A 12,015-nucleotide genomic window follows, 5' to 3' on the forward strand; every position below is an offset into this window, starting at 1 on the left:
AAACTGTGTGTGCGTGTGTGTGTGTGTGTGTGTGTGTGTGTTCTCATCGTAAACACGTGTTTGTTTATAGGAAGCCCTGGAAAAAGAGGCAAGTAGGATTGGTGGGTTTGATAACTACTTCTGGATCGGCCTATCAGACAGAGAGATGGAGGGGGACTGGAGATGGGTGGACAACACAACGCTCACAAATAAGTATGTAGGGTCAGCAAACCCATTCAACAATCTCAACATGACACGTACAACATTGACTCAAAATATCTCAGTTGCTTTTTTCTCCACTATTTGTCCCCTCCTTTTTAAACTTTTTTTCTTCTGTCTTATCTCTCTCCCTCTCTGTGACTTCAATTCCATCCTACCTGTCATATTTTCTCTCCCCCTACCTCCCTTTCCCTATAGCTTCTGGCAACCGTTTAGCTTGGAGCCTGATAACAATGCCTCCGGTGGGGTGGAAGGTGAGGACTGTGTGGTCCTGCAGGGTAACACTCATGCCTGGTCCGACGTGCCCTGTGAATTCATCTACCCCCGCATCTGTCAAATGGATGCCTTCCCCATTACTTCTCCTTGAATCAGCAGGTGAAAGACACCGCTGACCATGAAATGAACTTGGAGTGGCAGGGATTCAATAGTAGGGTTGCACTGTTGACAATGTGCATTTTAAATGCGATTTTCCCCATGTTTTAGGAATTCAAATTCCGTGTAAACGCAGTGGTAATCAAGTGTAAATTCCCTTTTAAAGTCAAATGCAATGTGCATTTCCCTAACGTGCATTGGATTGAATCCCAGTCACGGTAACGTAATCAGTCAAAACAGATGAAGTGACCGTTGGTATCTGCTTGTGTTGGTGTCCACCCACCACTGAAGGTATTTCAATAAAGCTGCCAATCAGTCACCCCTCAGTCACTGCTTGTTTTTTTTACTCTTGTTTAATTCAATCATTTCTATACAATCCAACATTTTATTTGACAGTCCTATAACACAACAGCAATAACCCCTGTATTTTCTCTGTTACTAATTCAAACAATTCAACAAAACTTTTAACGAGCCTGATCACGCAGCGGTCTGCTCACACCACCTGAAACCGTAAAAAAACGATAGTATTAAGACGGTGTTCCATTCTCTTAATAAAATATTCAGTAAATAATGGACTCTAAAACAGTCCTATGCATTATCCACTGAGTATACCAAAAATTTGGAACGCCTTCCTAGTATTGAGTTGCACCCCCTCCGAACAGCCTCAACTTGATTGGGTGAAAAGCCTAAATGTGCAGTTTTGGCAGACAAATATGTGTCCTCCTGCCACAACCTGAGGGACAGCCAGTGAAAAGTGCAAAGTAATGTCGATAATATTTCCCCTCTTGTTTTGTTTTGTCTTTCATACCACGTCATGTCATATATCTCAGTCATGTTGACACGGGGCTACTACCATTGCTTTAATATTTTGTTGTTCTCATGAATATTGTTGTTGTAGTTGTTGTTAATGGTAATCCCATGTCCACTACTACCATTATTATTGCTGTTGATCCCACCATTTATTTATTTATATATAAATATATATATATATTATATATAAATATATAGTTTTATTTTATTTTTCGATATGTATACTTTGACAATGTAAGTAATAATGAACTTGCCATGTCAATAAAGTCGAATGAATTGAATTGACTGAGTGGACCAGATGGTTGCTTTTAAAACAGTGCCATCTGGTGGCAAAATATTATCTTCTTTGATGTGGTTTATCAGCGATTGGCATCCAACCTTATGATGATGCATTACCGTCACCTACTGTACTGGAGTGTGTGGCAGAGTCAGGGAGAAACTAAATAGATAACCAAATATTTTAGACTAAATCTAATGACGTTCTACTCAATATACTATTTAAACTAATTTTCTGTATCCCTTTTCCTTCACACTACATCTCAGCCTCTCTCTTTCCCTCTGATTCCCTCTCTCTTTCCCTCTGATTCCCTCTTCTCTTTCCCTCTGATTCCCTCTCTCTCTTTCCCTCTGATTCCCTCTCTCTTTCCATCTGATTCCCTTTCCCTCTCCTTCCCTTTGATTCCATCTCTCTCTTTCCCTCTGACCCACATTGTAGCAAGACATGCTCCATGCTCTCTGTTTCCTGGCAATAATCACATTTTCCTGTTGAATACCTTCCTATCACATTTAAGGTCTTATTCAACCGGCTGTGTCCCACCCTTAATATTGTATAAAAAAATAGCCTCCTCTCTCCTGCCCCTTCCTGCCGTCCTCCCCTCCCCGACTTTCCTCTGTACTTTAAATAAATGCCTTCCCTTAGTATCTCTATTCCACTGCTCCTGCCATCTCTGCACCATCCACTGTCCATATCAGGCTTTTTGCCTCTGCTTTGCTCATTGAAACTACAACATCAACATCCCAACTAATAAGTGATTGTTTATCCAGTACATCAACATCCCAACTAATAAGTGATTGTTTAGCCAGTACATCAACATCCCAACTAATAAGTGTTTGTTTAGCCAGTACATCAACTGCCTCGTTCCCTTCCACCGCCACATGGGCTGGGACCCAAGTAAGTCGTATCTGTTTACCCATTTTTCTAATCCTGCCATGGGTTTGTTGTACCTCGTAAAGCAGGTCTTGTCTAGTCTCTCCAACACTTCTAGATCAACTACTGGAGGCGGGAGTAGCAGGAACAGTTACCGTTGGACTAAACTCCCTTCTGTACAGTCCCATCTCCTTTGCCTGGTTATTACCCACCCAAAGCTCATGTTGTGTATTCGCTCATGTTCCCAGCATGCCTGTGAAATCCCTTTCGCAGGAGGAGACACCCCATGTCCCTGTAGGTTGACCCAATAATTCATTACCAGCTGCTGTCTCCTAAATCTGCAATGGCATATCCCCCATCTCCACCTGTAGTACAGCCACTGGGGAGGTCCGAAACGCCCCAATCCTTGCCCCTGTATGACATCTGTCCTTTCCAATGAGGTCTGGGCTGCCATACGCTATACTCAAATCAAATGTATTGGTCACGTACACATACACGTGTTTAGCAGATGTTATTGCGGGTGTAGCGAAATGCTTGTGCTTCTAGCTCCGACAGTGCAGTAATATCTAACAAGTGATATCTAACAGTTTCGTAACATCTACCCAAAATACACGTACATCTAAGTAAAGAATGGATCAAGAATAGATACATATATGTCAGAGCGGCATTGGACTAAGATACAGTGGCATAGTATAGAGTACAGTATGTACATATGAGATGAGTATAGCATGATACGGAGACATTATTAAAGTGGCTAGTGTTTAGTTTCCTTAAAGTGGCCAGTGATTCCAGCAGCATCAGCCTCTGATGTGCAGGAGATGGCTGTTTAACAGTCAGTGGTGTAGTATAGAATACAATAGGGTATATACTGTACATATGAAATGGGTGATGCAATATGTAAACGCAATTAAAAAGTGACTAAGATACCTAGAATAGTGTGGAGTGCAGTTTATACTGTACATCTGAGATGAGAAATGCTAGATACGGAACATTATTAAAGTGGCTAGTGATCCATTTCTAAAAGTGGCCAGTGATTCCTAATCTTTGTCTATAGGCAGCCGCCTCTGATTTGCTAGTGATGGCTGTTTAGCAGTCTGATGGCCTTGAGATAAAAGATGTTTTTCAGTCTCCCGGTCCCAGTTTTGATGCACCTGTACTGACCTTCTGGATGATAGCGGGGTGAACAGGCAGTAGCTCGGGTGGTTGATGTCCTTGATGATCTTTTTGGCCTTCCTATGGCATCGGGTGCTGTAGGTGTCGAAGAGGGCGGGAACACCAGTCTTAACTTCAACAGTGAAGAGGCGACTCCGGGATGCTGGCCTTCTAGGCAGAGTTCCTCTGTCCAGTGTCTGCGTTCTTTTGCCCATCTTAATCTTTTATTTTCAAAGGCCAGTCTGAGATGTGTCTTTTTCTTTGCAACTCTGCCTAGAAGGCCAGCATCCCGGAGTCACCTCTTCACTGTTGACGTTGAGACTGGTGTTTTGCGGGAACTATTTAATGAAGCTGCCAGTTGAGTACTTGTGAGGTGTCTGTTTCTCAACCTAACCACCCTAATGTACTTGTCCTCTTGCTCAGGTTTCACCAGGGCCTCCCACTCCTCTTTATATTCTGGTTAGAGCCAGTTTGCGCTGTTCTGTGAAGGGAGTAGTGCACAGCGTTGTACAAGATCTTCAGTTTCTTGGCAATTTCTCGTATGGAATAGCCTTCATTTTCAGAAGAAAGTTCCTTGTTTCTGGCCATTTGGAGCCTGTAATCGAAACAACAAATGCTGATACCCCAGATATTCAACTAGTCTAAAGAGTTGTATTGCTTCTTTAATCAGAACAACAGTTTTCAGTTGTGCTAACATAATTGCAAAAGGGTTTTCTAATGATCAATTAGCCTTTTAAAATTATGAACTTGGATTAGCTAACACAATTAAAACACAGGAGTGATGGTTGCTGATAATGTAGATATTCCATAAAAATTCTGCCGTTTCCAGCTACAATAGTAATTTACAACATTAACAATGTCTAACACTGTAGTTTTCAAGTTTGATCAAGTTGATGTTACTTTTGGCTTTTAATGGACGAAAAAAATCCAAACTAAAGCTGTTTTTTTTCTTTTACTGATGGAAAACACAAGGATTTATGTTTTTAATTGACCCCAAACTTTTGAACGAAAGTAGTCTATTGCATTTGGTCCTCAATGAGGAATGCCCTGTTCCCCCAGCTATCCTCATTTCTCCGGACATTTGAGTAGCATTTTTTTGAACATGCCGTCATTGTAAACAGATTTATGGATATATATAGCATCACATGTTATTTGCACCAATTATTTTTCTTTTAACACTTTCACACCACTCTCTCAATGTGTTCTGCCCAGGTTGAGTTAAGTGTTCCATGCGCCACATTCCTGCTGACGGTGGGAGGGCTGGTTCCCAATTGGGACTCAACTGTCTCAACAGGTTATTAAGTGTCAAAGTATACCCCAAGGAACCTGAAGACCCCCGCCCTCTCCAAGTTTCTCCCATATAACCTCAAGCATATCTTATCTCCCACCTTCCTCCTCGCAAAATGAAACACTGTCTGAGTTTTCTCTACAGAGAACCTGAATCCCCACATTAAAAACTTTTTCAGGATCGGTGGGTCCCCTGCGGGACGGTTGAGCTAACGTAGGCTAATGCGATTAGCATGAGGTTGTAAGTGACAAGTAAATTTCCCAGGACATAGACATATCTGATATTGGCAGAAAGCTTAAATTATTGTTAATCTAACTGCAATGTCCAATTTACAGTAGCTATTACAGTAAAATAATGCCATGCTATTGTTTGAGGAGAGTGCACAGTTTTGAACATGAAAAGTTATTAATAAACAAATTAGGCACATTTGTTCTGTCTTCATACAACATTTTGAACAGAAATGCAATGGTTCATTGGATCAGTCAAAAACTTTGCAAACTCGCTGCTGCCATCTAGTGGCCAAAATCTAAATTGCACTTGGGCTGGACTAATACATTATGGCCTTTCTCTTGCATTTCAAAGATGATGGTACAATTCTTTTTTTAAACGGTTGTTTTTTTATTTGTATGATATTTTACCAGATCTAATGTGTTGTATTCTCCTACATTCCTTTCACATTTCCACAAACTTCAAAGTGTTTCCTTTCACATGGTACCAAGAATATGCATGTCCTTGTATGTCGTTTTGGGCGAAAATTGGGGGAAAAAAGGGTCCGATCCTACTACCCACCACTCTACCTCATCAATTTCTTCCTTTACCTTCCTGACTGTTTATGGCACATTTCTCCCCCTCTTTCATAAGGCCCCATCATCTCCAAATAACGACCTACCAATATCCAGCCGTACCTGAGAGTAAACATCATTCATTTTGATTGAGAACAACAGAGGACTAATCACGCTCCCCTGCGGTGTACCGTTATCCACCAGGTAGCTGCCTGATAGAGATTTCCCCACCCTCACCAAACAGGAAATCCTGTATCTAGTTGTACGTTCTTCCTCCTACCCCCATAATATCAATTTTTATTAAAAACCCCTCCTCAAACCCCTCCACATCATATTGTACTTGTTCTCCACATCAAAAAAAGACAACTACAACAGTCTCCTTGTCCACTTGAGCCTTCCTAACCTCTGCTACTAAGCAGAGCACTGGGTCCATATTTCTCCTACCCTTCCTGAACCCATTCTAAATGTGACGATAACAGCCCCCTGATCTCCAGGAAGTAAGTTAGCCTTTCTGTAATTTTACGTTCCATAATCTTACATACATGTGATCTATGTAGTTGGCCGATAGTTTGTTGGCCTAGTTGGGTCCTTCCCTGGCTTCCGGATTGGTACCACTACTGCCTCCTTCCAGCTGCCTGGTAGTTACCCCTCCTCCCACCCTATGTTGTACAACACCAAGGCAAAATATTATGTAAGAAACAGTGTTGTCTTAAAGAAATTAAAATACGATTTCTGGATTAGAAATAAAAAATACTTTCGGCAAATAAATATGTTTAAATGTGTTAAAATAACACATGAAAACATATTCCTTTTGCAGGCTACATCATTGAGCAATAAAACAATGGATGAGCAAAGACACAGGAGAAACCAACAGAGTCAATAAAAAATGATATATTCCAGTAAAATGAAACATGCACAGGTAAAAACCCAGACACAAAACAGAAAGAGACATCAGAGGAAGAGTAATTCATTTGAAAATACAGTTTTATTGATTAATTATTGATTAATTTTCATGGTTAGTGCAGCAATACATTATTTTGGAGATTTATGTACAGGTCACACACGTATAAAAAAAAAGCACTTAGATTGCTCAAAAGTATCCCAGCAATCAGTTTGGCAAGCAGCAGAGTTGATTAGAGCATCTATCTCCTTGATTGCATTAACTGATTTACTAAATTGAGTGCATTCATTGAAATTCTCCTTGCAGAAGGTGCCAGATTTGCAAAATGTTTGCATCTATTATTTTGAGTAGGGAATGAACATTTCATGAAACTAGCTATACCACAAAACTATCTTTATCTCGTCTTGTCATTCTATATCTTAGCCCTTCTCTTCACCTTTTCTGTCCCATTTTGTTTCATGGTTTCTGAAAAATACAAAGTAATACACAGTCTTGGCAGAGTAAATCTGACCCATAACCTAGTTTAGCTTCTAGTTCTGATGCTTCCAGTAAGAATAATCATTTCACTTTTATAGCGCTTTTCATTGCACTAAAACATCTCAAATCGCTTGAAAGACATAAAAAGGATAAGCTATTTAAGGAAACATTGCCATCATTCATGAATGCATGGACAGTAGATCTAGATAATTGGGAAATTCATGGCTTAGTTTAAGTCCTGTGATTCAGTCTAGCCGGATGGCATCCATCTGACAAATGCGTTTGTAGATGTGGTCACACGGTACGTCAAACCAGGTCTGCGAATGGCTGTCCAGGGTGGCACAGTCCTCCCCGTGTGATCCTCCTGATTGATGATTGTCAGGCTCAGAGCTATACTCATTCCAATACCTGAAAGAGAGACATGGAGAGAGGGAAGGTGAGAGAAAGAGCGAGACAGAGACACACAGAGAGAGAGACAGAGAGACAGAAGGATGAAGGCCAAAAACAAAAGGAGGGAGTTAGGGAAAGAGGTAGAAAAAAAGGAAACAAGAGAATAGAATGAAAGAAGAGGAAGAAGGAAAATACAAATTGAGAAAGGGAGCAAGGGAATGAGACAGTGTAGAAAAGTAACTATTTGTCTCCCTCTCATTATAACACATGTGATATTGGATTATTTAGGACGGGCTTCACATACTTATTTGTCAGTGTTGTGTTGTCCACCCATCTCCAATCCCCTTCCTTCTCTATATCTGATAGGCCAATCCAGAAGTGGTAGTCAAACCCGCCAATCCTCCGGGCCTCTTTTTCCAGAGCGTCCTACAAGCAAACAGTTATGGTTACAATGAGGGGAATACACACACACACACACACACACACAGACACTATCTTACATGCTGTTCCTTGCTGTGCAGGATGGTAAGGTGGCTGCCCAGGGAAGTACAACTGTCTCTGCTGCTCGGCCAGTCCATCTTGTCATTACTGAAGGAGTAACATTTCTCATCTACATGAATCCAGCCCTCAGGACACTCCCTACACTTACTTACTGTGAGAAGAGGAGAGGAGAACGAGAAGAGGAGGAGAACAGGAATAGAGAGGGAGAAGAGGAGGATAAGAAGATGAAAAGGACAAAGAGAGACAGATGAGTAAAAATGCATGGGTAATTAATATCTTATGTATATTGTACAGTGTACACTTTAAATTAAGACTGTAAATTATACGGTCATTTGGGGTATTATCAACAGTATGATACTGTGAAATGTTTTACTGCAGCATACTGTGAATTGTGATGCATTGTGGGAACATTTTCTGGGCAGGGAAAGAATTGCTCTATTTTGAATGGTGCTGCATTTCTGTCCCACAGAATACAGTATTCTACTGTATTCTTGGAGCACCAAAAACCTTTTGACCACTAGCAGGTGCATGGTATTGTTGTTTCTGGCTCTATTTTTGTTGCACCCTTTATAGTGAGAGTGCTGTACCAACTTAACTGTAGTAGTAGTAGTGCAGCATCAAGTTAAAATAAATAGTTGACAGATGCCTGTAAGTAACTGTTAACTTCACGGCAACCCCTTTACAGTGTACCATTTCTTACGTGAAATAATGTAATAGTGAATGACAGTTGTCTAAAGTATCTATCCACTCTGAATAACACTTAGCCCCCCTTTACCTGTCTTTGAGCAGCTCTGGCCCAGTTTGGAGTAGTCATCACAGAGACGGACATAACGTCCTTGAACTGAGTTCAGCTTCAGGGTCAGAGATGCTGTCTCCAGGGGAACACTAGGTAACGGCCTGCTCAACACTGAGAGAGAGAGAAAGAGAGAGAGAATGAAAGAGGAATAGAGACCAAATTGAGAGGTCAGATTGGGACAAATTGGTGTTTCTTTAAAGTCCTGACCCCTCCTGTCTCAGCCTCCAGTATTTATGCTGCAGTAGTTTGTGTCGGGGGGCTAGGGTCAGTTTGTTATATCTGGAGTATTTATCCTGTCTTATCCGGTGTCCTGTGTGAATTTAAGTATGCTCTCTCTAATTCTCTCTCTCTTTTCTCTCTTTTTCTCTTTCTTTCTCTTTCTTTCTTTCTTTCTTTCTTTCTTTCTTTCTTTCTTTCTTTCTTTCTTTCTTTCTTTCTTTCTTTCTTTCTTTCTTTCTTTCTTTCTTTCTTTCTTTCTTTCTTTCTTTCTTTCTTTCTTTCTTTCTTTCTTTCTTTCTTTCTTTCTTTCTTTCTTTCTTTCTTTCTTTCTTTCTTTCTTTCTTTCTTTCGGTCACTCAGAGGACCTGAGCCGTAGGACTACCTGGCCTGATGACTCCTTGCTGTCCCCAGTCCACCTGGCCTTTCTGCTGCTCCAGTTTCAACTGTTTTGCCTGCGGCTATGGAACCTTGACCTGTTCACCGGACATGGTACCTGTCCCAGACCTGCTGTTTTCAACTCTCTAGAGACAGCAGGAGCGGCAGAGATACTCTGAATCATCGGCTATGAAAATCCAACTGACATTTACTCCTGAGGTGCTGACTTGTTGCACCCTCAACAACCACTGTGATTATTATTATTTGACCCTGCTGGTCGTCTATGAACATTTGAACATCTTGGCCATGTTCTGTTATAATCTCCACCTGGGACAGCCAGAGGAGGACTGGCCACCCCTCAAAGCCTGGTTCCTCTCTAGGTTTCTTCCTAGGTTCTGGCCTTTCTAGAGAGTTTTTCCTAGTCACCGTGCATCTACACCTGCATTGCTTGCTGTTTGGGGTTTTAGGCTGGGTTTCTGTACAGCACTTTGTGACATCATGTAAGGAGGGCTATATAAATACATTTTATTGATTGATTGATTGTTATAACTACTGAACAGCCTGGGCTGCCAGAGACTGAGAGTCCTGGGAGGGAGCAAATTTCACAGTTCTGGACTTTTGTTCCTTTTGGATTGCACAACTGCCACAACTGTCGTTACCATTCTGCATGCCAGAAAAGGCATGACGAGGAAGAGTGAGGGAGAGAGGTGGTGCTGGGTTGGAGAGAGAGAAAAAGAGGCATACAGACAGAGAGAGAGAGAGAGGGGTGGTGCTGGGTTGGAGAGAGAGAAAAAGAGACATACAGACAGAGAGAGAGAGAGAGAGAGATGTTAACTCACAGAGCACGCTCAGAGCGATGTTGGCACAGATGGAGGCCAATAGACCAATCAGCACAAAGAGGGCTGTCTGACCTCTGAGACACTCTGACCCCCTCTTCAGCCCCTGGGCACCTGATCGGACAGATTACAGCTCAATGCAAAGACTGACACATTTTCATTTGCATTTACATTGGAGTCATTTAGCATTTAACTGTAGGTACAAAAAATAACCACATATAACAGTCATTGCAAGTCAAATCAGTACCAGTAAGAAAAGACAAGTGCGAGTGTGACAGGGCATTTTTTTTATTCCCCTTTATTCAAATATATTTCAAATGATTCGTTCTAAAGGATTCCAAAGGAACAGATGATAGTCTTTCAGTTTATTGGCTATCTGTAAAACTCACACGGACTATTCCCTAAAGAGATACCATGTCCTTAGAGTTATGGTCAATCTCACACTCATGCACGCGCACGCACACACACACACACACGCACGCACATGCGCACGCACGCACATGCGCACGCACACACACGCACGCACACAATCGCACACATGCGCACACACACATACGCACACGCACGCACACGCACGCACACAATCGCACACACACTTACTGTGGTTGTTTAGGATAGGCTTGTTTCCTCTGGAGGATGTATCCTCAGTAAACTCGTGTAGACTGGTATAGTTCTCTACCTCCATGATTGAAGTTTCAGTTCTTCACCAGCTCTTCTCACCACAATCACTGTTTAACTTACTTATACCAACTATTGCAGAATCTCCCGACTTTGTAACTAACGGTAAATAAAGTCACTGCTGGGAAATAAAGTTTGTAATTCCAAACAGCTGAGATGGGAGTTGATTTCGCAATTCTGTTCCATCGAAGAGTTTTCTCAGTATTTATTGTACTTCCTCCAGAAATTCACTGGCAGTTCTTTTAGTATTGCATCAAACCTGCTTACTCTTGGTCTCTCTCTGGCTCTGGCTCTCGCTCTCCTTTTGCTCTCGCTGAATCTGGCCCGAAGGACTGTGTGATAGGGGGATGAGGCAGGAGAGCGTGTGAGTGTCCGTGTGTATGTGTGTGTGTGTGTTTGAACAAAAACTCTCAAGAAATTGGAAACTGGAAGGAGGGTCCATCATACTGTGTGTGTTTGTATGGAAAGTAGTGGATTTAGGAAATAACATAATCATGCTGTGAAGTAACGTCTTTGGCTCTGTTTTTCTCTATGTGATTTGGTGTGTTAGAATCTGGCCAAAATGACTCTGTAACGTGCTAGTGAACTGGAGCCTGGGGGGACGATAGCATGCCAAGTTAAACAACTAGACATCTTACGGGAAGAGGTTGGGCAACATGCTGTGTATGTCCTTCTGTGTGTGTGTGTGTGTGTGTGTGTGTGTTTGCATATACACATGGATTTGATGCAGCTGCTCATTTGTGAAAACAAAACAAGTAAACCCATGCTGTTACAGAGCGTTCGGCTTAAAGTGCAATGTCATGCCTTTGTTGTAAACCTCTCTGTCAACCTCATGAAAATGCACAGTCATGTTTAGTGACTGTGCATTAGAGAGAACTTTGATCGCTCAGACCATTGGCAGATAATGTTCAAACTCTGTGACAAATCCAGTTAGTTCGGTAGCATTTGTTTGTTCACTGAGACTATTGATCCAACTCTGCATGACCAGCAGGTTTTAATTCCATTACAGATTTTCTGCTATTGCACCAGATCTATTGATTCACTTTCCACATTCAAATCTGTCTCAGGTCCAGCGAAACGTTATTTCCACAAT

General features: G+C 41.7%; 2 protein-coding genes across 2 annotated transcripts in view; one reads left to right on the forward strand and one right to left on the reverse strand.

Annotated features, from left to right (window-relative positions):
- The window catches only part of LOC121840581 (C-type lectin domain family 4 member E-like), a 2,374-nt gene extending 1,485 nt beyond the window's left edge, over positions 1-889 (forward strand). The window contains exons 4-5 of the mRNA XM_042304476.1: positions 71-192; positions 397-889. Coding sequence (XP_042160410.1) covers positions 71-192; positions 397-565 — 291 coding nt within the window. The 3' untranslated portion in view covers positions 566-889. The remainder of the gene's footprint in view (positions 1-70; positions 193-396) is intronic.
- Positions 890-6,715: 5,826 nt separating this feature from the next.
- Positions 6,716-11,114, reverse strand: LOC112222574 (C-type lectin domain family 4 member E-like). Its single transcript, XM_042304475.1, has 6 exons — positions 10,845-11,114; positions 10,248-10,358; positions 8,794-8,925; positions 8,018-8,169; positions 7,822-7,943; positions 6,716-7,535 (listed from the first exon to the last, which is right to left on the reverse strand). Exons 1-6 carry the CDS (start codon positions 10,927-10,929, stop codon positions 7,373-7,375), a joined length of 765 nt encoding a protein of 254 aa, XP_042160409.1. The 5' UTR covers positions 10,930-11,114; the 3' UTR covers positions 6,716-7,372.
- Positions 11,115-12,015: the final 901 nt, after the last annotated feature.

Source organism: Oncorhynchus tshawytscha, linkage group LG23, assembly GCF_018296145.1.
Source record: "Oncorhynchus tshawytscha isolate Ot180627B linkage group LG23, Otsh_v2.0, whole genome shotgun sequence".
Taxonomy (NCBI): domain Eukaryota; kingdom Metazoa; phylum Chordata; class Actinopteri; order Salmoniformes; family Salmonidae; genus Oncorhynchus; species Oncorhynchus tshawytscha.